The following is a 26988-nucleotide window of genomic DNA, read 5'->3' as shown; positions in this document are numbered from 1 at the left end:
ACCTTGGGGGTGACTGATATGTAGAAAATGGAAGGTCTAAGGATTGGCGAATGGGTGCACCCGCCTAGTCGACACAACAGTCTCCGACTGAGTACGGGCTCTGCAGTGGCAGACCCGAGTTACACTTTACAGGCTGCTTTAGTGGGTGGCACAATCGGTGCTTTAACACAGGGATCACTTGTACTGTGGCACTGAATAGCAGTGGCACAGTGCCCAAAGCATCTAAACCAGCAAAACATATCAAAAACAGAGGAGGCAATCAGTAAAAAATGGAAGGGAGACTCGCGCCAATGGTACCAGGTCTAACAATTCCCATCTTGTTTTCCAAGCCCTGAGAGGCCAAGACAAGACGGACAGTGGCAGAAAGGCAGTGCAGAAAAGTAACTTGGAACATTAATAAAATGTAAGACTACTCTTTGGAATGGAAAGGTGGGCAAATAAGTCAAGAATCTGCAAGTAGGGTATTCAACAGAAAGGCTGTTACCAAAGGTAAGAAAATTATTAGTCAGATGTATATGTCTACCTGCAGAGTTCTCATCTCATGACTCAAAACCAAAACAGTACACCACTGGCGGTGGACTTGAAGAGATAATATAATCAAGAGACCTCTACCCATAGTTCCAGCAAAATGCCACTTTAACTGATTCCTCGTTACTGTCCAACCCCATCACATCTAGCAACACTCCTGTATACTGCCAAGTAAACTGACAGTGCTCTGACAATGTGGGCACAACATCTCCAAGAACACTAAATGTAGATATATATTTTTTTTCAACAATGCAGCAGGACAACAGTCTATTTCGGAGCTGCTGCACCCTTCTAGGGAGCTGCTTATCCAGCAAAGATCAGCCAGCGCAAAACTCAAAATCCCATAAAAATAAAAATAGGAACTGCAGATTTTCTCCTTTCCACTCTTTGGTAGAAAACAGAAACTGATAGAGTATGGAAAGGAAAAGAGATACACATTAGGAACCCTAACACATGAGACAGAATGAAACAAAGGATGGATCCATTGATAAACGCAGTATTTTGAAACAGATCAGTTGTTAAGACCAGACAATATTTAGAGATAAAGTAGAGCAGTCAAAGTCAAACGTATATGGATCTAAATCATAAACCGATCAGAAAACAAGAACAAAATACTCTACAGAGGCTTGCTAAATGCAAAGAGAAAACAAACAGGTGAGCCTTTACAAAGAAAACCTTGTTGTTTCAAAGAGGACATGAAGCATACCATAATGGTAGCCTTGCCCATAGAAACACCTCCTCTTTGTCACAAAACAAAATTAATGTTACTACCGTACACCATCATATCATAAAGGCAGAGTGCAGCCGAGATACATTCCTCTCACTAGGAGAAAGCAGATTTATTCAGGTCATTACTATTTAGCCCTGGTCATGAGACACTAATATATGAATGTGCGTATGAAGAACCTTAACATTCCAAACAAGATTACCTTTATTGTGAACAAAAATAAAAGATAACATGGATAGAACACTAAGAACCTCTATGTGCATCCCTTTTCTGGTCAACACAATGTAAGTAAAATCACAAGTCCAAGCTTTTACAAGGCTGCCCGCTAAGACAGGGAGGAATGGACGAAGACAAGTACTCTGAAGCAAAGTACGTTTAAGAAGGGAAACCTCGAAGAGGTCCCAAAAAGGAAAAGAAGGAGCAGCACAACTGGGGTACTGCTGTCATAAAAGGAAAGAATCACAAGAGGTGTGCCCCACTGAAAATATAGACCAAACCTCCTTTATTTTATTTTAAAGGTTTTATATAGCGCTGGCAAGACCCGGAGGTATCTGAGCGCTTAACAGGAGTATCAGATCATAATTACAAGATAAAGACACTACTATAGGACAGCCAAACAACTCACCTCAAATGTTTGACAAGAACTTCGGGCATAGCTTGATACTTATGTAAACCTAAGAGTGCTTAACCCACATCTGCTTACACAAAGAAAAAGTCAGTTTTTAGGTACAATCCAACTGGTTTTTGCATTAGCTGTTAATTGGGAGTGTCAGTTGGGAGAATGGGAGGGCAGTCCAGATTCATTTCAAAGATCAGATTTAAATTGGTGGTGATTTTTGACAGTTGTCAAATAAAGGAGGGATTCAGTCTTAGTAAGGATGAGTAACAGAAAGGCATAGGACATCGATTTATGAATAAGACTGAGACAAGATGCTGATTATTACCAGCAATTAAGATTTTCAGATAGAGTTGTGCATCAGTGCATTGATGGATTTTGACAGTGTTTAAGAAAAGCAAGGTTACAAACGGTTCCATGTAGAGGTTGAAGACAGCATAAAATCCTAGGGTCTCTCCATAAGACTGGTAGTTTATGGAATATTAAAGCTGAAATCTAAATGAATCAGTGGTAATCACTGGTGAGATAGAAGGTAAACCAGTGCTTAATTTGTGTGGGTGGTTGCCAATGGAGGCCACCACCCTCGCGTTAAAGGTCTGGCACTCTTTTCTACATCAGACATTTATTAAGAACAAGAGAAGGAAAATATTGTGGAAAGAATGGAAGGGAAAGAGTGTAAAACCATCAAAAAGGGAGAAAGTAGGAACCTGCAAGAGTGAGATTTTGTATCAACTTTTATTAGCATTTTAATTGGTCCATTCAGCAGAAGTGCAGGTTAAACACAGTCAACAAGTCTTACCATGCATATAGTGGAACAAAGCTAAAAATAACATCGTATTATCAATACTAAAACTATTTTACCCTCCTCCGCCCACTTTCCCACCCTTCCCTCCCCAGAGAGTAATACTATGGATTGTCCAGCAAAGTCACAATTTCTTGCTGGCGATGTGTGATTCGATCACAAGTCCATCTAAGTGGACAGTGTCCTCCTTCATCCTAGAGGTTTCACAGGCTTAGCACAGTTATACTGTGCTTCTAGCAGTACCATGCAGATGGGTCTTTACATACAATTACATTGCAGATGTGTATTTTACACGAGATAATTACTCTCTAGATGCTGATTTGTTTGAAAGTTTTACATTTCCCAGTGAGCTGCATTGCAAATGCCTCAAAGTGGCCGATCACCATTACTCCTGTCCCCTTCAGACATTGGGCTTAACCCCTCCAAAAGTCCTGCAATCAGTTTAATCAGCTAGTCTTTTGCAAGTTGTGGGAGGCGTGGAGGTCTTCCATTTAATCGTAATAGCTTGTTTAGGCAACAACACACGTCCACAAATGTCATTGCTACTTCATTTCCCTTTGGTCATTTGTGTTTTCCCAATCTCAATGTTCTCTAGGTCTTTCCTTGCCACTGCAAATTCAATATTATCGATGATGGCCTGTGAGTAGTCTCAGCACTGGGCACTACCAAACCATATGCTGGAAGTTTGCGTCATCAGTCCTACATCTGGAGCAGGTTACGGAGGTTCCTGCATAGATCAGTCCTAATTTAGGAGTAGTGAAGTATGTCCTGTGGAGTATACTGAATCTGATATATCTGAAACAGCCATTGTGGGACACATTTGGATATTCTTGAGCCCTCTGCCATTCTTTTTCATTAAAGGGTCGGCCAGCAATCCCTTCCCAGTTATCTCTCAGGGTTTGTAGTGACACTGCAGTGTGTTCCAGTATGGACTTATAAAGCCAGGATATCACCCGGCGTCCACAACCCCTTCAAGAGTGAGCTGAAGAGGCAGAGATAGTCTGGTACTGGATTACATAGGCAAGAGATGGATTCAGGACTATGCAGCTTCGGAATTGGTGTGCCAAAATGTATTGTCAAAAGCCACAGGCTTCTGAGCAGAGCTTTAGGGCACAGACACTCATTCTTTTACAAATTAAGCATGGAGGTAAACCACTGTAGGTCAGAGCCAGAGAAGCCCATGCAGGTTTCCAGTATGTGAATCCGTGTTTAGTGGTTTACTGGTCTTCAGTGATGAGGATGTAATTGAGGTCAATATCTGAATGGAGGTTCAAAGCAGTTTATTTGGAGGGAGTTCAAGTGGAAATTGCAGGCACATTAGAAATCTGGTGTTGATAAGGGTTCGATTGTGTTTCTGTTCTCAGTGATGCAGCTATTGAAGATACTGTACCTATAAAATGAATGTTGGCCAGGAGGGTGTGATCGGAGATTGACACAATGTTTGACTTTGTTGAAGGGCGCTTTGGTTTTATTGGAGGCTCTGTTGAAGGTGGTTAGGAGTTCAAGTTCAGGAATTTGTATAGCGCACTACTCACCCAGAGGGTCTCAAGGCGCTTGGGGGAGGGTTGTGCATTACTTATCAAATAGCAAGGTTTTAAGCTGCTTTCTGTGTAAGGTGGAGGTGAGTGGGGAGAGAATTCCAGGTTTTGGCCGCTAAGTAGGAGAAGGATCTTCCTCCCATGGTGGATCTGTGGATGCGCGGAATTGCGGCGAGGGCTTGATTGGATGATCGTAGTTGGCGGGTGGGTGTGTAGAAGGACAGACATGTGTTGAGGCATTCGGGTCCTAGGTCGTAGAGGGCCTTGTGTGCGTGGGTGAGGAGACGGAACGTTATTCTCTTGTTGACGGGGAGCCAGTAGAGGTCTTTCAGGTGATCGGTAATGTGAGCTTGACGGGGGATGTCCAATATGAGTCTGGCTGAGGCGTTTTGGATGCGTTGGAGTTTTTTCTGTAGTTTGGCTGTGGTTCCGGCGTAGAGGGTGTTTCCATAGTCCAGTCGGCTAGTGACCAGTGCGTGGGTGACAGTCTTTCTTGTTTCGGTGGGGATCCAACTGAAGATTTTTTTGAGCATGCGAAATACGTTGAAGCATGAGGATGAGACGGCGTTGACTTGTTTGGTCATCGAGAGGGAGGAATCTAGGATGAAGCCCAGGTTACGTGCGTGGTCTGTAGGTATAGGTGCTGTACCCAGGGCCGGTGGCCACCATGAGTCGTCCCAGGCAGAGGGGGATGATCCTAAGATGAGGACTTCCGTTTTGTCCGAGTTTAGTTTTAAGCGGCTGTTCTTCATCCATTCGGCAACTTCTTTCATTCCTTCGTGTAGATTGGTTTTGGCGGTGTTAGGGTCTTTGGTGAGGGAGAGGATCAGCTGGGTGTCGTCTGCGTAGGAGATGATGTTGAGGTTGTGTTGTCGCGCGATGGATGCGAGGGGACTCATGTAAACGTTGAAGAGGGTGGGACTGAGTGATGATCCTTGTAGTACTCCGCAGATGACTTCGGTGGCCTCTGATTTGAATGGGGGGAGGCGGACTCTCTGGGTTCTCCCAGCGAGGAACGAGATGATCCAGTCCAATGCTTTTCCATGTATTCCGACGTTGCTGAGGCGTTGTATGAGGGTGCTGTGACAGACTGTGTCGAATGCGGCGGAGAGGTCAAGTAGGATGAGGGCAACTGTTTCTCCGTTGTCCAGTATCGTTCGGATGTCGTCTGTAGCTGCGATGAGGGCGGTTTCGGTGCTGTGTTTGGCTCGGAAGCTGACTGTGAGGTGTCGAGGGAATAGTTGGATTCAAGGAAGGCGGCGAGCTGACTGTTGACGGCTTTCTCAATGACTTTGACAGGGAATGGGAGGAGTGAGATGGGGCGGTAGTTCTTAAGTTCAGAGGGGTCTGCTGTGGGTTTCTTCAGGAGGGCGCTGAGTTCGGCATGTTTCCAGCTTTCTGGGAAGGTAGCTGAGTTGAAGGAGCAGTTGATGACATCGCGGAGATGGGGTGCGATGATGGAGTCTGCTTTGTTGAAAATGTAGTGGGGACATGGGTCGGTTGGCGATCCTGAGTGGATGGAGTTCATCAGGCGGATGGTGTCTTCAGTAGTGATTGGGTTCAAGGCGCGAAGGTTGTGAGAGTTCTGTTTTGGTTCGGGGGTGGGTGGAGAGGAATGTTCTTCGGACTGGTTTTCAAAGCTGTTATGTATGTCGGCGATTTTGTTGTGGAAGAAAGAGGATAAGGAGTCGCAGAGGTCTTGGGAGGGAGTGATGTCGTTCGTGCCGGCGGTGGGGTTGGTAAATTTTTTGACGATGTTGAATATTTCCTTACTGTTGTGGGCGTTGCTGTCGAGTCGGTCCTTGAATGCTGATTTCTTGGTGGATCGGATCAATTGGTGGTGTTTGCGGGTGGCGGCCTTGAAGGTGGTCAAGTTGTTAGTGGTTGGGTTTTTTCTCCAGGTTTTCTCGAGAGTACGACATAACTTCTTGGATTTCTTAAGGTCATCGTTGAACCAGGGGGCCTTTTTGCTACCTAGTTTGATTTGGTGGTTTTTCAAGGGTGCTAGTTCGTCAGCGCTGTGGGTGATCCATTGTGTGAGTTTGGTGGCAGCTTGGTTTGGGTCCGATAATATGGCAGGAGGGTTTTGGTTAAGCGATGTGAAGAGTTGTTCGGCGGTGATTTTGTTCCAGTTTCTTCGAGGAACAGGTTGTGGGGGGTTGTGGGTCAAGGTCTTTTTGTAGTTGAAGTTAACGCAGCTGTGGTCCGTCCAATGGAGAGCTCTGGTGTGGTCGAAGGAGATGTGCTTGCTGGAGGTGAAGATGGGGTCGAGCGTGTGTCCGGTGAGGTGGGTGGGGGTGTAAGTTGTTTGAGTCCGAGATTGGCCAGGTTGTCCAGAAGGGTGGTGGTGTTGCTGTCGTTTTTCTTTTCCAGGTGGAAGTTGAGATCTCCCAGTAGGATGTAGTTATCGGAGTTGAGGGCATGTGGGCTGATGAAGTCAGTGATGTCTTCGTTGAATTGTGTGCGGGTTCCTGGTGGTCTATGATGAGGGTGCCTCTAAGTGTGGTCCTGGGGTCGGTGTGGATCTGGAAGTGGAGGTGTTCGGTGGTAGCGAGGTTATCGTCGGAGCTGGTCGTGATTCGGATGGTGTTCTTATGGACGATGGCGAGGCCTCTTCCTGTTTGGTTGGTGCGGTCTTTCCGGATGATCTTGTAAGCGTCCGGGATGGCTATGGCGATGTCGGGCGCTGATGAGGTGTTCATCCAGGTTTCTGTAAGGAAGGCGACGTCTGGAGATGCCATGTCGAGTAGGTCCCAAAGTTCAGTGGCGTGTCTGTGGACCGAGCGGGTGTTCAGCAGGATGCACTTCAGGTGGTTAGGGTCGGAGTTGAGTTTGGGGGAAGTGGATTAGGTGTGGTTCCTGATGCAGGTGAACTTGCAGGAGTGGCAGGCGAATGGTCCATGGGCGAGTCCTGGGGTAGCTTTGCAGCATTGTGGTGTGCGACCGGGGTTGAGGGCAAAGAGGGTTGCGGCGTCGTACGTTATGCGGGTGGAGAGGGGTTTGCGGGGGCCAGAGGGTCTGGCCCTGGGCGCGGTCCAGGCGCGGACAGGCGTAGACGGGCTTACCTTTGGCGCACCTTCGGCGCGCATGGGGCACGTCCGCTGCGCGCAAATGCATCGGTCATTAGTGGAGAAGTGGAGGGGGGAGGGGCGAGGGAGGATCAGCTGGGAGGCGGGGGGCGGGGTATAGAAGACGGGCTCCGAGGCACAACAACAACAAAATGGCAGCAAAAGCGAAACTAGAGACAGGATGGGGCACAAAAGACAAATTAAAGAGCTTAGACAATGTGTGATGAAAGCGCTACAATTATCGATGCACAAAACAAGCAATGCAATATCCAGACAAAGCAACACAGATAGCGCTACAACTGGGACAGCGCAAATGAAAACCCAGTGCTTAAATCAGCTTAAGCGCTATAAATATTTCTAATGCTCGACAATGCTTATCGCACTACAGCGCTATGACAGACAGCAGCCAGCAGATTTTTAAAGAGCAGATCTGAGCAAAGAGCGCAACCCAACGATACCAAACAACTAGTGATCAGCATTTACAATTTTGATTAGATTGCATAGGTGAGAATGCAATATGGAAGGCATCAGTGACTGATTGTGCAATTGGAAGGAGTTGAAAGGTAGGTAAAAAAAAATATCTGCACCCAATATGGTTATTCTTTGCACTGCTATATTCCTTCCAATACACGCCATTGTTCACCTTTCTTCTATATGTTCCTACATGCTTCATGAGTGCAGTGTGACCAGCTTCGATTTTCTCATAACAGTTGCTAGCATAAAGAAATGCAAGTGAGAAAAATATTGGTTGTTCAGGCTTTGAAGGGATGGAATTTGCATCAAAAGAAGGAAATATCACAGTGGAAACATTTGGAAAATCCCTGAGGTTCAACCACAGATGCCTTCATGAAATGGTCGGCTTCCATATTTTACTTAAATGGATCTAGTTCTACAGAACTAGATGTCATAACCATCCGAGTATCTTGAAATAATAAACATTTGGAAGTCCTGAACAATAGCACACCCGAAAGCATAGACAATACCTATGTTAGCATACACGTACCTGTAGTAGCGTTTTCTTCTTCTAATCCGCCATTAATCCACTGGCTTTCAGTCCCCAGTAATCGATTTTGAGACTCACTGAGTGGTCTTATAGAAGGAGGCTGAATGGTTCCAACACTAAAAACAATAAAAAATGAATTCTATTATACCATTTGTGGTTAATATGGACTAGTGGTAAATTACTTAACTGGAAGTTATCAAAGCAATGCTTCAAGGCTACGTCAAAATGGATTCCGGTCTATTGATGGAAGCCAAATAGGCTCATTTGTCACCCTTGTTTCCCAGAGACTCCATACTAATGATCATATCTAGAAGTACAAGTTAGTTCAGCACATTGAAAATAGTGTTCACCCCCTAATGAATACCCCTTAATTTTCAGAGATTTCAGAAAACATACAAAAATAAGGAGGCTAGTGCACTAGCCTCCTTATTTTTGTATGCACTTTCACGTGGCCTTGCTGTGATTGCATCAGATCAGGGGTGTTCAGGAGATTCTCTTATATAAGCATTGAGCCTTAGACAAATCTTTTCATTGAGTCTTTATGCCTGGTCGGCCACCTCGCCTCTAGTGTACAGCTGGAATACCTGGAACAGCTCATGACTTGAATCTCTGACCAATTAGGACTGTATGGATCATTCTAATAACAGGTTCCAATAACTGCAATATTGGTCATTTTATGCCATTCTGATGTGATATTCAACTGGAAATAAAGTGTTTACCGCTTGGAGTATTAATTTTCAATCCTTCATGTTCTATTTTCAAGATATCTTTTCCAGAGTACACATTACTTCAAATGATGATCTGCTAAGCATACAGTATTTTTACTTCTCGCTCTATCTGGATTCACAGCTTGACATGGGACAGGACCATTACAACACTGTTGCACCATTACTGTGAGCAAAGGGTTGTGCCTGCTCCTGCCTTTTAGGTGCAATCAGACATTAGACTTAGCATGCAGTTTAGATGGTGTTTTATTACATTCATGTGTGCTGGGAAGTGGATCTCCTTCTATAACATTACCATGCCTTTACTATAACATATTAAGACAATAGAGCAACGCCCTCTGGATGATGTTACCTATAGGATAGGAAGAGGTGCTCTGACTTTTTTACTAGTGCCTCACCCAATGCACAATTGATCTGCCCGCTTGTTCAATAAGGTTATTAGTATTGCCGTATTTAGACCTTTTAAAGAGTGCAGCTTGAACCCAGAATGCTTCTATGCGCTGGTTACAGCCAACTAAACAGAGTGATTCAAAGAGAGTAACTAGAGGTAGCAACGTCTTCCACTTCCTCTTAACTTGTTACAGTTCAGATGTGGGATGGACGGAAAGCGGAAGTGTTTTTCAATGCTAAATTACTCACCCGAGCCACACCCTCATCCGATGGATAAGTCTATAGGGGAAGGTCTACTCTGGCCCATACCAAAAACAGTGGGCTTCGAGCCGCCCAGTGCCTACCATTGCTTCGCTCTGTGTGTCATGTAGCGCTCATTTGGTGCCAAAAGTGAAATATTTTCATGACAGAAGAAATCCTACTTTTCATATGGTTTGAAATATATCAGAAGAATTCAATATTTGTATTTCCTGTTGCCCAAAAAAAAAAAAAAGACTTCAACCATTACATAAACTGGGAACATTTGCACTACGTCGGCAAAAATATTAGCTCTCCAAATGCTTGAATAAAGCAATTTTTTTTAAAGTTGGCCAGTTAAACTCTATGGTTGCACGCTTGATACAGCAAAATTTCTGATTGACTTCATTTTGTAAAAACAGTAAATTATGGAGCAGACTGAATTATATAGGAAGGGTTGCAAATTCATAAGTGCCCGGAAAAAGAGCATGAGGTGAGGAGGAAATAGACCTCTAGGAGGAGTCAACATCCAATCTATGCAAATTGCAACAGATTGGTAATAATAGCCATTTCACACAACTGTGCTGTTAAGTCAGACCTAAAAATTGTACTGATGTGTATCAATGACTACTGTTATCATTAGCTTCCACAAAACATCATTAAACTAGCCATTAGCAGACTCCTTGTCATCAAAGTGGTAACATACTTTAGGTGACAATAGGAGATTAGAGGTAGGAACTATAATTGTATTTATATAGCGCTTACCACCCCAGTCGAGGCATTGAAGCACTTTATAGCGAGTAGCATGCTACTTCAGAACCCAAGATTGGAGGTTATTAGTTAGTAGATTAGTAATGTTTACTAAATTCCTTTCCGCAATAGTTGTGTTACGTTTTTGCTCTGTTTTTACACAAAAGAAGGCCAAAAAAGTGTATGGTCAGTTGGAGTTGGTGGGCAGGGTTCAGGTAGTTCTTTGAGGGAGGTGGGTGGGGTTATGTCAATGAGTGCCTTCAGAGGAGTCTGGTCAATGGAAATTCACTATGGCGAGGTGTAGCTTGTAGTGGTCTTCAGTTCTTTCCTAAAGTGGAAGAGGAAAGAAGCCGGTCTTGTCTGAAATGGCGTTCAATTTTCTTTGTGACCAGGCAGAATGCCACAAAAGACTAGTCTGCTCCTTAGGGAATCTTTTGGATTCCAGCCTGATAGCAGTGAAACCCCAAATACTGCATAGCTCTATAGTGAACTTGATCTCGGTTGCCAAGTACAGTAGATACTGGAGTGGACTGTCCTGTTTTAAAACCCTTCTGAAAGGATTGAAGAAATACAGGGTCAGGCAGTCAGTCAAATTCTTTATGAAGCTCATTCGAATTGTGAGGATGTGTTTCAGGGGAAAGTCAGAGAGCACATAGGATGAACCTTTAGGGAAAATATTGCTGCTTTAGATTATATGGTGTGCATACTCCTGCCACCTAGTGTTTGGCACAGATGTTGTAATCTGGTTTTCGTCAAAGAGGTTTGGTTATCGAAGTGACTCATGATGCTGCCTGCAAAACCTGCAATGCATCAGGACATCAACTTCTGTCTTATCTTCGTGTTCCAGTATGATCGTGCTATATAGGCCAAAAACCTGGACATCAAAACAGGAATGCCAAATTTCAACACATAAGAAACTTGTGTGACTGCATACCGCTTCAGAGCAGAGAAGCCAGGTCACTTAAGAATGACTTACTGGGGGGAAAGGGTTGCAGGGATTTAGGAGGAGGGAGAGTGTGGAGAATTGACCATTTAAGTTATACCTTAATAGGATGTTCCTGACGTCCGTAACCAATTTCTCTGGATTACCCATATTTAATCTGCCTGTCTGGCTTGTAAAATCTTTCAGTGCAAAAAGATCATTTGGCACCAAAGTAATGTACGGTAGGTGCATTACAGGATCCAGCTCTGGATTTCTCCAGAGTCACCATCTAGATGTGGCACTGAAGAATATTAAGGAATATACTCAGAATGTGAAAGAGGCTTCGACCCCTGGAAAGCCTAGAATACGTTTCCATGAACAACTCTTATTTCAGAGGCCATCCTTCTCAAGAAGCCACGATAAACCAATGCCAAGACCACGTCTAGTCTTACACAGACAACAAATTCAGTGGAACCCACTGTCCGAATGCCTCGAAAGGTACCTTTGGTGCTGGAGACTCCTTGTATTGCAAGGTTGTATGTTGTTACAACGCATTCCGTTGCAATGCATGCCTTTACCACGCATGCGTTACAACGGAATGCTATTTCCACGCATAAACTTTACCACGAATATTCCTTTACCACGCATAGATTTACAACGATTTTCGTTGTAAATTTATGCATGGTAAGGGCATACTCCTGGTAAAGGTTACACCCCTTCCCTGTACCATTACATGACCCCCCCAGCCCCAACTCCTTATAATTACCCCTGCCCTTAACCCTTAATCTTTTTTTTTTTTTAACTATAATTCCCCTTACCTTTTCACGTTGTCTCCTCTCCATCTTCCTTGGTGACGTTGTACGTCGTAAAGAGGAAGCAGAAGTTTTTCAGTTTCCTCTCACACGACGCTGATTGCCTTCACTTCGGCAAATCAGGTGTGTTTTTTTGGGGGGATGGGGGGGGACCCCCTCTCAAACCCCTCCCCCTTTTCAATCCCACGCTTTTTGGGGGAGGGGGGCGGGGGAGACCCCTCAAGCCCCCTTTTTCTTTTTTTAGCATTTACCACACATACCTTTACTACGCATCTCGTACTAAAGGTATGCGTGGTAAAGGCTGTTGTAACCACACATGCGTTGTAATGCATGCGTGGTAAAGGTTTGCGTGGAAACTGCCACTTTGTAGTGGCCGTTTCCTGTATTGCAAAGCTTAAGCTTAGACACACAGTCTGTCTTAGAATTGAAATCTACCACGAAACGAGCCTCAACCAAGACTCCGAGCAAGACCCATCCTGAACACAAAGGTGAGCAGTCTGATGTACGACTGGAGAATTTATCAAGGTCAAGTCCATACGTGAGTGGTCGATCACCATGAGGTCAAGCCACATGCGGTGCATGAGGATGACCACCTCCCCAGCGCTCTTTAATGCGAAAGTGATCACTCTGCTCCACCACAAAGAACCTGACCCCATGGCGGCCCGCCAAACACAGCTGTCTGTATAGTTCTGGCCATAGCTAAAGAGCATCCGCAAGTGCTCCACAAAAATTAAAAATCCCACTGAATGCATAATTGCCTTCTCGTACAGTGGATAAGCTACAAAACCGCATGGAAAGATACCTTCTTCACTCACGGATATGTTCTACCAGATTATATGTGTTCCACACAGAAAGAAAGAACATGCTCAGAAAGGTCTAGGGAAATACCCCTCCACCCAATAAGAAGGAAGAAAGTAAATCGAGGCTGCAGGCAAACCTGTAGCAGAGGAGGCTGCCCGGCAATGGCACATTGACACCTTTATTGTCCTGCTCTGCTCTGCAGGGCCAATTAGATTGTCACTACCTGTCCTTTTACTCAGTCCACACAAGAATCGAAAACACAAGATCACCTGCATGCAATTGTGAAAAACGTAATGGTAGTTAATTTCCTGGTGACCTCAAACCAGTCATAACAGTCACCATGCTGGATATTACTGGCAGAAATATACAGATTTATAAAATGCTATAGGCCATCTGCTACCAGCTCAAAATGGTCAAAAGAATAAGATCATGTTGGCACACCATCGAGCTACAGCTGATAGGGTACAGCCTGGCATTAATTACCACCTGCAGTGTCACAGTCTTTTTCCTCTCCCAGAGGATGAAAGTGCGTGAAGTGCAGGTTATGTGGTCAAGGAACAACACTCGGGTTAGTAGCCAACTGCCACCTGAACCTTAGACTAAAAACTGCATGATGAAGGAACAAACAGTGAATTAGGGACCCAAGCAGAAATACTAAGTCAAGGTCATACCACCTTATAAGATTCAAACACAGCCAATGTAAATGGAGTTGCAGGGTCACTTACCATTTTGAAATAATCTTTCCAAACACTGAAAAAGTCTTGTCTGTCCTCCTTTACTGCTTCTGACTGGAGGTAATTGGCAATGTGCTTGGGGCAAAGCCTGAATTGTCTCCTATGTAACAAATTTTTCCAATATGCAGCCAAGAGATTACCTATTTTGTACTCTGTGCACTCGCAGCTGCAGATGTGAATTGGGACCCAATCCCTGGAGGGCCTAGTTTGAGCCACAGCATCTGTATATCAGAGAGACGGCCAGCATAGGACGTCCTAAGGGACTCAACAATTTTCCAATGGGAAAAGCATCATTCTGTGCTACTCCTCTCCATACTTATTTGAGTGTACGCGACAACATGAAAATGTGTGGTCTCCTTTAACACATTTGTGCACAGGGATCCGACTGTTGAAATAACCTGGTCTGCAGTCAAAGCACAAGTTACCTACCTTCGGTAATGATATATCTGTAAGAAACATTAGTTAGTTATAGATTCCTTACAATTACCCCAAGGCATCAGACTAGATCTGGAATTTTTTTTCATCAGCAGTACCTCTGTGCGTCGGAAGGTGACATCGGTCTGCTCCGCGTCCGTTGTCAGCGTCGTGGTCGCCGGGATGACGTCAGTTCTGTACATGACTTTCCGTGCCAGAAACGCAGAGCCATGCAAGACACTGACCATTGGTGCACAAAACTAGGGCCCTAAAAGGATGTCCTTAACCCTAGAAATCAGTTGGCAGAATGGGGATGGGTGGATGGGGCGGTAAAGAATCTATAACCAACTAATGTTTCTTAGCGATATATTGTTATCGAAGGTAAGTAACTTGTGCATCTGAAAGAAACACGTTAGTTAAAGATTCCTTAACTTAGAATAGATACCCCTGCAATACTAAACCCAGTGATGGGTCTGTGAACCAAGTTCACACCAGAAAATCTTGGAGAACAGAACGGCCAAAGAAGCCGTCTCTCCGTACTTGGCTTGCCAGGCAGTAGTGTTTGGTGAACGTGTGCAGCGATGCGCACGTGGCTGCCTGCCAGATGTCCTTAAGAGGCACTCCCCTTACAAAGGCAGTAGTGGCTGCCGTCGCGCTGGTGGAGCGAGGGCGTAGCTCGATTGGAGGCTCCTTTTTAGCTAGAGAGTAACAAGCTTTAATACACAACACAATCCATCGAGAAATGGTGCCTTTGTGTACGGCACGATCCTTCTTTGCACCCACGTAATCAACAAAAAGTTGAGCATCCACCTGGAACTGTTTCGTGCAATCCAGATAGAAGGAATGTGCACGTTCTGGGTCCAGACGGTGGAGCCTCTTTTTCCTTTGAAGTATGCAGAGGCGAAAAGAAGGTGGGCAAAGTAATGGTCTGCGCAATGTTAAAGGCTTTAACCATCTTAGGATGGAAGGATGGACGGGTCCGAAGAACCACCTTGTACGGATGAACAGATAGGAAAAAAGGTTTAGAAGAAAGAGCCTGGAGCTCATTCACCCTTCTAGCAGAAGTGATGGCTACCAGGAAAGCAGTTTTACGAGTCAGAAGGTGTAAAGGACAGTTATGCAGCGGCTCAAAGGGAACACACGAGATAGGTTAGCACAAGGTTCAGGTCCCACTGAGGCATAACGAAGGGGATCGGAGGAAAAAGATTCAATAAGCCTTTTAGGAAACTGTTAACTACCAGGGAGAAGTCTGATCTGGCAACCGAAGGAAGGCAGAGATGGCTGAAAGATAGCCCTAGATAGTGCCCAGAGCAGAGCCCTGCTGGGCTAAAGAGCAGAAACAAGAGTACTTCAGAAAGAGGGGCAGAAGGGGGATCCACAGCCTTTGCTGTGCACCATGCTACAAACTTGTTCCACCTAAAGGCATATACAGTCTTTGTGGAGGGATGCCTGGGTGCCAAGATTACGTCACAGACTTCAGGAGGCAAGTCGAAAGACGTCAACTGCCGCCGCTCAATCTCCATACAAGGAGGTGGAGAGCGGACAGGTTCCGGTGGAGGATCGTCCCCTGCTGCTGCGACAGAACATCCTCCTGAAGAGGCAGTCTGATCAGACGATCAATGGCCATGTTGAGCAGCTTGGGATACCAGACTCTTCGTGCTCAATCCGGAGCCCCAAGAATGACTTGGGCCCGGTGGCGCCTGATCTTCAGCACTCTGGGCAGAAGTGGTATAGGCGGAAAGGCGTCCAACAGACCGCAACTCCACTCGCGACGAAAAGTGTGGCAGAGCGAGTGCCGCCTTGGAAATTCCAACGTGCAGAATTGCTGACATTGCGCGTTCTCTTCGGTGGCGAATAGATCTAACAAATGCTCTCCCCACTGTTGAATGAGACCTTGCACCCCTTCCGAGTACAGACGCCATTTGTGATCCATCAATGCACCTGCGGCGGAGTTCATCCACCCTGGCCGTTCAAAGAACAGGCCAGGTGTTGAACCACCAAGGAAATGCCCTGGTGTTCCAGTCATGTCCAGAGGCGGAGGGCCTCCTGACATAGGGTCCACGACCCCACCCTCCCTGATAGTTGCAATTCCCCATGGAGGTGGTGTGGTCTGTGAACACTTGAACTACGCTTCCCCGGACAGAGGGAAGGAATGCCTTCAGTGCAAGAAGAATCACCCAGAGCTCCAGAAGGTTGATGTGAAGCCCGGACTCCGCCGGATACCAGAGGCCTCTGATCTCCGCTTCATCCCAGAAGGGATGCATCCGTCACCTCAGTGTGGTCTCGTTGGGGAAGGGAGAGTGATTTGTCATTGACCCTATCGTGGTTCATAAGCCACTACTGCAGTTGTTGGGGAGGGCCTTCCGAGATCTGGACGCAATCGGACAGATTCCCCAGATGCTGCGCCCACTGGAACTTCAGGTCCCACTGCAGAGCCCACATTTGCCACCTAGCATGATTGACTAGCAGAATGCAGGAGGCCATGAGGCCCAGCAGCCTCAGGGTCATTCTGACCGAAACCCAGGATAGAGGCTGAAAGATCGGAATCATAGCCTGAATATCCCATACTCGTTGTTTGGGAGGATAGACCCAAAACCACGTTGTGTCCAGAACCGCTCCGATGAAGAGGAGCTTCTGACAGGAAATCAGGTGACACTTCGGCACATTGAGTGAGAACCCCAGCAAATGCAGGAGGTCGGCCATAGTCTGGAGGTGGGAGACGACTGCCTGGGGCGATCCCACCTTCAACAGCCAGTCGTCGAGATGGGGGAAGACTGAAACCCCTGATCTGCGCAGATGAGGTGCCACCACCGCCATCAATTTCGAGAACACCAGAGGGGCGCTGGTAAGGCCAAAGGGGAGCACGGTAAACTGAAAGTGCTCGTGGCCTACTATGAACTGTAGGTAAGGCCAATGGGCCGGCAGGACGGGGATGTGAAAATAAGCGACTTGCAAGTCAATCGCTACCATCCAGTCTTGCGGATCGAGGGCAGACAAGACCTGAGCAAGAGTCAACATCCTGAACTTCTACTTCCAGAGGAAGCGATAGACGCCCCTGAGGTCCAAGATAGGACCGGAACGGGCTCAATGGCTCCCTTGGCCAAGAGAGCTGCAACTTCCTGCTAGAGAAGGGCCAGATGATCCTCCGACATACGGTGGTATCAAGGTGGCATGGCTGGAGGGGTAGTCTCGAAGGGGAGGAAGTAGCCGCTTTGGACTATTTGCAAAACCCACCTGTCTGACGTGATGGTGGCCAGTGGGGGAGGTAATGACGAATCCTGCCGCCCACTGGCATTTGATGGGTCTGAATAGTCAGACTAGGAGGGTTTGGAGACTGCTGCAGATGGGGGGTTGGTGGACTGGCCCGCTCGCTGGCCTTCAGAACCACACCGGTTGTTTGCATGTCCCCACCTGTGCAAAGGTTGGCCAACTTGCTGCGGCCTGTGGTCCTAAGTGGGGCGCAGCGTGTACCCCTTCCGTATCCACGAAAAGGGCGAAAAGCAGACTACGCCAGACAGGTGGAGAGGCCCAAGGACTTGGCTGAAGCCTGTGAGTCTTTGAAGCGCTTAGGGCGTTTTCGGCTTTGTCGCCAAGGAGGCGACGGCCATCAAAGGGCTCTGGACATACCATGAAAAGACAGTGGACCTCATTCAGGCGTAGCGACGAAGCGCTACCGACGTTGAAATGGTCCTGCCCAGAGAGTCAGTGGTGTCTGGCCCACAACGGATTGTAAACTTTGATGCATCTCTCCCTGCGGCAACAATCTGGGAGAGCACTGCCAGGGCCTCCTCCGGACACTGAGGCAGCACTTGTGCCACTGTATCCCACACTGAGTGCGAATAACGGCCCAAGAGATGCAGTGTTTAAGGACCACAGTCCTAAGCTGGCGGAAAAGAAAATTTTCTTGCCAAGGTGGTCCAGCTTCTTGGATTCCCTTTCCGGTGGAGCGGTAGGGAAGGCGCTTTTGGAGGTGGAAGCTTGAAATACCAAGCTCTCAGGGGTGGGGTGTCAGGTGAGGAAAGCGGGGTGGCCCAGAGCCGGGGGGTTGGCGTCGGCCAATCATCCTGTCCACGGGAGCCCCGTAATGGGCCTGAACCAAGTGTCCAAAAGGACGTCTTTGAGAGCCTCATTAAACTGCAGCAAGGGCTCCGAAGAGCATGTAGCCAGTTGAAGCACCACTGCATATGACGCTCGCTCCTCCGTAGCCACAGTAGGAAGAGACAACATGACAAGGTCAAGAGAGGTGTCAAGACCACCCGCATCCCATAGTTCCTCTCTCCAGTCCTGCTCAGTGTCTAACTGGTCAGTAAAAGGGTCACCTGACCCCTCCCAGTCCTCCTCCTCATCCTCTGGGTGCCATTGTGGTTCGAAAGGGACCCCAGGAGTGAACCGGGGCACAAAAGCCCCACCTGGCGCTGGATCAGTGTCCACGTTGGCATGGAGGCCAGGTCAACGCTGGCAGGGGAGCCGAACGCGGAAGTGGTGCCGTGAGGATCCAGGCCTGGATCCAAGGGGAGCCTCCGGCGCTGGGGCCGGAGCCACTGGCTGCGAAGACTGAGGCCCTCCAACCGAGTCCACCGGGCCCAGGCGCGCCGGCGGGGCAAGTCCTCCTAAAGATGGCATGCATCGCATGGTAGAATGTACGAAGTTGGGTGGGGGTCCCTCCGGGTCCAGGGAAGGGAGGGAAACAGTCAACCCTTCGTGCTCTGCAAACGGAGCCGCTGGAGTGACACCACCAACGCGCCTCGTCGGATCGGCCGACCGTCGAGGATAAGTCAAAGAGGGACGATGTTTCTTCGACTTCTAATGCTTCGACTTACCCGACCCCGAGTGCGAAGACTTCTATGATTTTGAACCGGAATGGTGGTGGCTCCGCGACTGGTTCCTCGACCCCCCCTCTCCACCGGGACCTCGAACAGCGCAGAGCTGTCGGTGTTCAAGCAGCTTTCGGGACCAATCCTGCAAAGCCTTCGGGGACATCAACCGACAGTCGGAGCACAACTTGGGTCCGTGGTTGCGCTCCATGTAAAAGAGGGGCACACGGTGCGGATCCATCACCGACATCAGTCGGTCACAGGAACTGCAGGCCTTGAAACAGGGCATCCCTAGTGCACCTGTTCGGAGTCGAAGAACAGAAACAAGAAGTCGACAAAAGTGGAGAAAAAGTTATTCAAAAAATTACTGAGGTACCGCTCCTCCCGGATCTGCGTTGGCTGGCACGGAAAAAGAAAGAACTGACATCAGCTCGCGAGGCCAGCGGCTAAGTAGCTGCAGCGATATCATCCAGACAACGGACTCGGAGCCGACCGACGCCACCTTCTAACGTGCAGGGTACTACTGACGAAAAAAAATTCCGGATCCATGCGGACGCCTGGGGGTAGTTCTAATGTAAGGAATGTATAACTAACGTGTTTCTTTCAGATAAATACTATAAATTCAATAGATACATAATTGGCAATACATTGATGGATTGACTAGACATGGGCACTTCATGTACCACTGAATGTGCATTGTGAATATTTAAGAAAACCTAGACCTTGTGGAATAATTCACACATCTACAGTAGAGGATTCTTACATAATCAAACATGCAACAGGATTCTAAACATTTAACCAAATATTAAATGAAACTAGCACCAAAAGAGAGGTTTAGAACCACTACGACCAGATTTGAAATCATAATACATGCAATCTACATAAAACATTCAAGGTGGGCATACTTTCTGATAGACTCATTTTGGCTGGAGGTGGCAGGCTGCTCAGGATCCAGCATGACAAGCCGAGTAGGAAAAGAACAGCCATCACCTAAACTATGTACGGAAACAAACAGATTAAAGAAAATAGTTTTAGTGTGAATAGTTTTTAAAATGTTTTATTAGTTTGTTTTTTGTTCTTAAAATAAAGTAACAATGCAAAACAACACAATATAGCCATAAAGGTTAATTGTTTTAAATAGGTTACCTGATTTTTCTCTTTTGTTATCGAATAACAAACCATCCCAGAAAAATAGTGTGTGTTGGAAACAGTTCACTCCTTAAACATGCACTTACATCATATTGAAGGCCCAAAGACCATTCTGCATTCTTGATTCAATTCCATAGCGTGCAGTAAGTCACAGTTCTATATAATCTCATGACTCACACCAATGGTCACACTGGAGAGTACCATTTGGGCTGTGTGTAGTAAGTGAAAAGGATGTTGTTAAGAGGGTTGGAAATTGAGTTAAGTTGGGCTCTGACTGAGCTTCAAGGTCCCATATAGTGGCTCAGCTTCAAATCTCTGCAAGAGACCTTTTACAAGAAGAAGATTCTGTAACGTGAATCTAACTGAGAAACAGTCATTGCACTATGTGTACAGACAGTACACAACAAACCCTACTGAAGTATCAAGTAGACAAGTGCTGTTCTTAGAATGTTTTGCCATTTTATGGCCTGAAACTAACAAAGGATCATCTCTGCCACCTATCAAATAGCCAAGAGGAATGAGAAAAGAATTAGAATAAAAATTTCTAGTCCCGTCATCAAGAAGTAGATGGAAGAGGGGGGCATGGCCAAGATGGCAGCAGAGTAGCACTGTTTCTTTTGGGGCTCCGGTAGCCGAGGTCGACATAAGGAGTCCATTTGCAGCTTTGAGACCTGAGAGGCAGCTACATAGAGGTCTCAGGGTGTCCTTGAACAATGGAGTACTGTGCAGACCCGAGGGCAAGTTCTGGTTCCTGCTGTACAGACCACGGTGCTGCGAGCGGCAGCGGGGATATCGCGGTGACTGCAGCACTCACTGATATTGGTGCCGGCGGAGCCTCAGCGATACCAGGAGGTGAGGCGGCGGAGCGGAGAAGCGCCTGTCTCGGCTGGAGAGCAGCCCTGCGCGGAGCGGAGGGGATGCCTTTTCGGGGCCCGGGACCACGGGGCGGTGGCTTCGGAAGTGGCCCAGAGCCAGAGCTGAGAAACTGCAGTGTGACCTCCTGGGAATCCGGACGAGAAGGGGCAAGCAAAGATACTTCCCCAGACCTAGAACTTAGGATTTTGAGGCCTCGTTATCGGCAACTACCATCACTACTGGTGGTGCCATATAGGCTGGGCCCAGGACCAGAGGCAGTGTCTGGGGCAGGGTTGAGGCGGCCACGAGGAGCCGCACACAGAAGGTTGGTGCCTAATCAGCACCGCATAGAGCAGTTGGCGCCAAAGGGGCCACCGCCGGCTTGTCAGCGTGAGAAAAGGCACATTGCGGCGCAAGGGAAACGGAGGAGCAGCGGTGAGAGGCGCGAGGAAGAGACTTTGCGGGACTCTGACAAGAGTCGGCCCCCCAAGTAAACTCAGAGGTCCCAGGGACTAGGGTGCAACATTGGAGTGGATCCCTGGCCCAAAACTCTGAAGGTGCCTTAGCGTGTGGGATGTACATATCTACATTTGCCCAAAAAGCGGACTAGGCCTAGAATCCCGGCCTCACACTCGCTCATACTGGGAGGTCCGGTCGGGCCTGGACTCCCTCCAGCAGACAGGCCGGCCAGGCGGGACACTGAGCGAGAACCCAGATGACAGCCCCAAGCTGCCACTGCTGAGAGCGGCCCTGTGTCAGGGCTAGGGGTGCATCTTCCCAAGGTGGTGTGAGGGATCCTGGAGTACAGCCGCAGTGGAATCTGCACTCAACTGGTGGAACGGCCATTGTGACTGCTGCGACTAGGCCAAGACCTACTGTACCAGACGTAATAGCCCAGGGGGGTAACATCGACTCTTGGCAGTGTGAGGATCGATGGGGGTCGAAGAGCTCCAAAAGGCGGGTAACTGGGGGCGGTCCCTACATGCACCTTTTGGCGATGGCCCACTGTGCTCAGTAATCGGAGCCTCAAAACCAGTGCCCAGTGGGAGACTGGTGGGTAACTAGTCCCTATCTGAAGTTAAGCCAGTTGGAGGGTCGTCGGGCCTGCACAACACCAGACCACTGCAATGTCTACACCGCGGTCCAAGAAGGAAGTATTGATTAAAGATCTGCTTCAGAAGCCGGGTGCGAAGAAAACAGTGGGGTTGGGACCCGAGCAACAGTTGACCCAGCCGGTAGAGAAGGAGATGGATCTGGAAGCTGGGCGAGCAGAGGACCCAATCATGACGTGCTTTATGGAGAAGCTGTTTAGCTCACTCACGGACGGTTTTGCAGGACCTGCAGCAAGATGTGGCCTCAGATATTAAACAACTGCGAACGGAGCTCCAAGAAGTGGGAGGCTGGTGGATTCCCTGGAACGCAACGGGGACCACAGGGAGGAAGAAATCACTGAACAAGCCTGGGAACTTGTAGACCTGTGTGAACAGAATGAGGAGCTCTATCTCAAACTAGAAGTAGATGGAAGAAAGAGAAAACGTGAGCAATATCTTACAAAAGTCAAATGGGCTTTTAAAAAAGGGGGGATTGGGTATAGTCTTCATAACATTTATCTTTCTTTCGGATAATGAGAAATCTATTTAATAAGCGAGGGGAAGCTAGGTGTTTATGGAAAACCATTTCTAATGGATCAATAGACAAATTCTTCAGAGGACAATACGGAAGTAAATGCAGAAGCCGAATTAAAATTCCAAAGCTTTACTAACATGCTGCCTGCTTGATAGTTTAAATAGGGGACGGGATAAAGAAAGATTGGAAACGGTACAGGAGTGGTCAAACTATTCTGAGCTTACTTTCATCAACTGAGGGGGATGAGGAACTTCATGAAGAATTTAAGAACGATTTATGCTTTCATGAGATGGGTGCAAATACGCAGGCAGATATCAGGTGATAACACTTGCTGCTTGAATTCTCTTTCATGATCACCTCAATAAAATATTAAATGCTTACTAAAAACAAGTCTTTGAGTCAATTTTCAAAACATTTAACTGAAAGAAATGCCAAAACCATGGAGCTTTAATAAGTTTGATGTTGTTCTTTAATGCTTCTATCATGACCATTCATGGGAAACAAGTTAATCCTGCGGCAAGCTAAGTCCCACACTGCTGCATTATAAGATTTATGACAGTCTCTTGCAGAGTCCTTTTACAATATGGTGGGTTGGATCCTGAAAGATCTAGATCTTGAATTTCCAACAACATATGAAAAGCTTCCAGTGTTCTGGTACTTGCATGATGCTGGACCAACCATTTGTATTTGAATCTTTATATCAAGACACTTTTGGCAAGCGTCTGCCAGAGTACAAAAGTAAAAAGTCTAATCCCTCATGCCCATACGGTTGCCATTTTTATAAGTACAAGAGAGCATATTTTCTTCACCCCACAAAAGAACAATATTTTTACTCTCACTAAATAAGGTAAGCATATCTGGCACCTCTAAGACTGCTTGTGGTGAAGCCTCCCTTGAAATAGCCATCAACGGACTAACAGGACCCTGCTTTTTTTCTTTTTTGTGAACAATTTTATCGGTTACCTTTTCCAACCAACTGCTGGCAGAAGCCATCACACCGCCATTAAAGAATGGCATAATACATATGATCCCTTCCAGGACAGATTTAGGTCTAGAAATAGCACTGAAATTGTGGTTCAGGGCGATTGTCAGCAGGTGGTAGTGATTTTTTTTATCCAACTGCATCTCTCAGATAAATGCAACACAAGCCACCAATAGGAAGCTGCTTTTCCGTAGTATGGATTCCAGAGTATTGCCCTTAATTAATTTCAAATAATCCCGAAAACTAGGATTGGGACATCTCAAGCTTCCAATACTTCACTACTTTTTTAACTTCTTTATCATTTGCCTTTGCCTTGTACAAAATATAATGGAAATATCTTCCAAACAAATACCAAATACGCTTTCATGACCTGATCTTATGCTAGACCATATCACTCATATATATCCATTGAATGTATAAATTCATCATAAGCAGTGCATTACATAAAATCTCATCAACCCTCCCCCTCGCCCCCCATAAAAGGCTCCTTTAGGCTTTTTTGGGTTGACAATTCTCTGCTGCATGCTCTATCCCAGAGAGTTATCTTCTGGGCTAGATTTACTTTCTTCTTATATGGGGAGCTACCGCTGATTGCATGTCATTCTGTGGATGTTCCACTAATTCGTTGATTAAATTGTTCAATGTTTCTAAATTGTGTGCCACTGTATCAGCCAGAGACACCTCCAACACATCCATAACCAATGCCTGAATTGTGTATTGCTTAAGGGAGAACCAAAGTATTGCAATCACCCATTTAAATAGGAGCAACCCAACACTGCAAAACCAGATTGCATTTTTGCTTCTTGGGCTTACAGCTTATTCTTGGAAGATCGTGTTTGTCAGAGGTCTCTATTCCAATGTCCAATACAAACCATAAACTGTTCATAACTATCTCCCAATGTTCAATCATGACTCTGCATGTCTAGGTCATGTGCATGAAGGTGGCTTACAGACTTAAGTTACGGGTGCACTGATGATATACTCTGTTACATACTATTCAGCCTCATGGGTGTAAGGTATATGTGGTGTAGGAACTGAAAGTGTGTTTAGTTAAACCTAGCAGTGCTAGCTGCATTATGTACAAAGGTACATGCTCTCTGTCCTCCAGATGTTCAGGCAGGTAATTATCCCATGCCTGCAGTGCTTTTTGGGGTGTTTTCCTACTGTCATCCTTCAGTGCTGCGAATAATCGAGAGAGAAGTCTTTCCCCTGAGCCGGTTACCAATATCACTTCCAATGAGCAAGAGGTGACTGGACTAGTAGTGAAACGAGTCTAAATCTTTTTGACAAATTAGAAAACTAGAGTAACGTGAAAAAGCTTTTAAATGTTCGATTAATTAAAATCATTACAATATGCTAACATTCTAAAATAATTATCTAAAAACCAAATAGGTTAAACCCCCTGATTATTGCCACAGTCTAATTCGACCTGAAGCATTCATTATAGTGTCATATTCTAGCAATACAGTTTTAGATCAAAGTGCATTTGTTTTTAAGACAAAGGTGTGTCCGCCTCTCCCCTGCTTCCAGACCTACAGATTTGTTTCTGTAGCTCAGCGTTTGCGGACAGTCCTGCACGGATTAGGTCTGTAAATTTCCCCAGCCGTGCCGCTATTTGACTTTCTGTAGACAAAAAACACAAGTCTGAGATTTTGCTGCATCGCTTGAGGCCCTGAACTCTGCAGATTGGGATGACCAAGCAATGCCTCTCACTGGCTAGCTTTGGGCAGCAACACAGCAAATGATACCAGGATTCCTGATGGTAATCACAAAGTCTGCATGCTACTAATTTGTCCGCACGGGCCCAACTTTGATTAAACTCCACAATGGGTAATGCAAGGAGCCTCATATAAGTGAACTTTTTTCGAGTTTGAACTGATAGTGCTTGCTCAAAATAAGGCTGTGCTTTTCCCACTTTGTAAGAGGCATCCAGTGTGGAAAGATTTGGATGGTGATGCAGAATTCCAAGATCTCTCGCAAATGAAATGTGCTTCACCTGTCTATTCACTGCTCTTTTCCATGCAGCAATTGAAATATTAACATTGACCAGGTTTTGCTCCTCTATTTCTAGCGATTGAATAGCTCCTGTCAATTGTGCTTGAATGTCAGCAGCCCTACATTCCAAGAACAGATGCATATTGGTAAGTAGCATATTCCGTTCGAGGCATGTGGGCTGCTGAAATCGCATCTATGCATAGACTGTATAGCAGTATCTCCTCTAGCGGTGGCCACCTGTGCCAGCTGCAGCAGTTTGAAAAAGAGTTTTAAGAACAGCCTGTCCTACAGCAGCTTGCTGTTTGGAGTGTACGTCTACACAATAATGTTTTGTGAAAGTGTGTATGGTAGACCATGTGGCTGCTCTACAGATATCCTCAAGGGGAATATTTCCTAGGAAAGCCATGGATGCCCCCATTTTGCGCGTGGAGTGTGCTCTTGGGGGGGACTGTAAAGTGTGTTTAGCTTTTTGATAGCATATTTGAATGCATTTAACTATCCATCTGGCTATTCCTGACTTTGATATGGGATTTCCTTTGTGTTGTGGTGCGAAAGCAACAAACAACTGTTTTGTTTTTCTGAATGCCTTTGTCCTGTCAACATAATATAGCAGAGCTCTTTTGACATCTAGGGTGTGTAGGGCTCTTTCAGCTACTGACAGCGGATTTTGGAAGAACACTGGCAGTTCTATAGATTGGTTGATGTGGAAATTGGATATGACTTTTGGCATAAACTTAGGGTTTGTTCTAAGTACTACCCTGTTTGCGTGTATTTGCATAAAGGGTTCTTGAATAGTTAGTGCTTGTAGCTCGCTAACTATTCTAAGTGAGGTAATAGCAATAAGGAAAGCCACCTTCCATGTGAGAAATTGTAGTTCACATGAATGTAGGGGTTCAAAGGGAGGCCCCATAAGTCTGGTGAGTACAACGTTTAGATTCCAGACTGGTGAAGGTGTTTTTTTTTGAGGAATTACTCTTTTGAGGCCCTCCATGAACGCTTTTATTGCTGGTACTCTAAACAGTGAAAGGTGTTGTCTGTTTTGGAGGTATGCTGCTATAGCAGCTAAGTGTAGTCTTATAGAAGAATAAGCTAGGTTGTACCTTTGAAGGTGCAACAGGTAGCATATGATGTTTTGTAGAGAAGCATCTAATGCATTGATTTGGTTATTGTTACAGTAAATAACAAATCTTTTCCATTAAGCCGCATAACATGCCCTAGTTGTTGGCCTTCTTGCCTCCTTAATAATATTCATGCAGTCTGGAGGCAAGTTAAGGTATCCGAACTCTAAGACTTCAGGAGCCAGATCGCTAGGTTCAACTGATTGGGATCTGGGTGTTTGATTTCTCCATGGCTCAGAGTCAGAAGATTGGGTGTGAGTTTCAGTCTTTGATGAGGCACTACTGAAAGTTCTAGGAACGTTGTGTACCATGGTTGCCTTGCCCATGTTGGAGCAACTAGGATCATTATGACTGACTGTTGCCGGAGTTTGCGTGCCACTAG

General features: G+C 46.3%; 1 protein-coding gene across 1 annotated transcript in view; it reads right to left on the bottom strand.

Moving 5' to 3' along the window:
* The window catches only part of ZDHHC20 (zDHHC palmitoyltransferase 20), a 261337-nt gene that overhangs the window by 16358 nt on the left and 217991 nt on the right, over positions 1–26988 (bottom strand). The window contains exons 10-11 of the mRNA XM_086935201.1: positions 19787–19876; positions 8283–8398 (exon numbers count right to left, since the gene is read on the bottom strand). Coding sequence (XP_086791327.1) covers positions 8283–8398; positions 19787–19876 — 206 coding nt within the window. The remainder of the gene's footprint in view (positions 1–8282; positions 8399–19786; positions 19877–26988) is intronic.

The sequence above is a fragment of the Lissotriton vulgaris genome, chromosome 8, assembly GCF_964263255.1.
Source record: "Lissotriton vulgaris chromosome 8, aLisVul1.2, whole genome shotgun sequence".
NCBI classification, from domain to species: domain Eukaryota; kingdom Metazoa; phylum Chordata; class Amphibia; order Caudata; family Salamandridae; genus Lissotriton; species Lissotriton vulgaris.
This window is presented reverse-complemented; position numbering and strand designations above follow the sequence as displayed.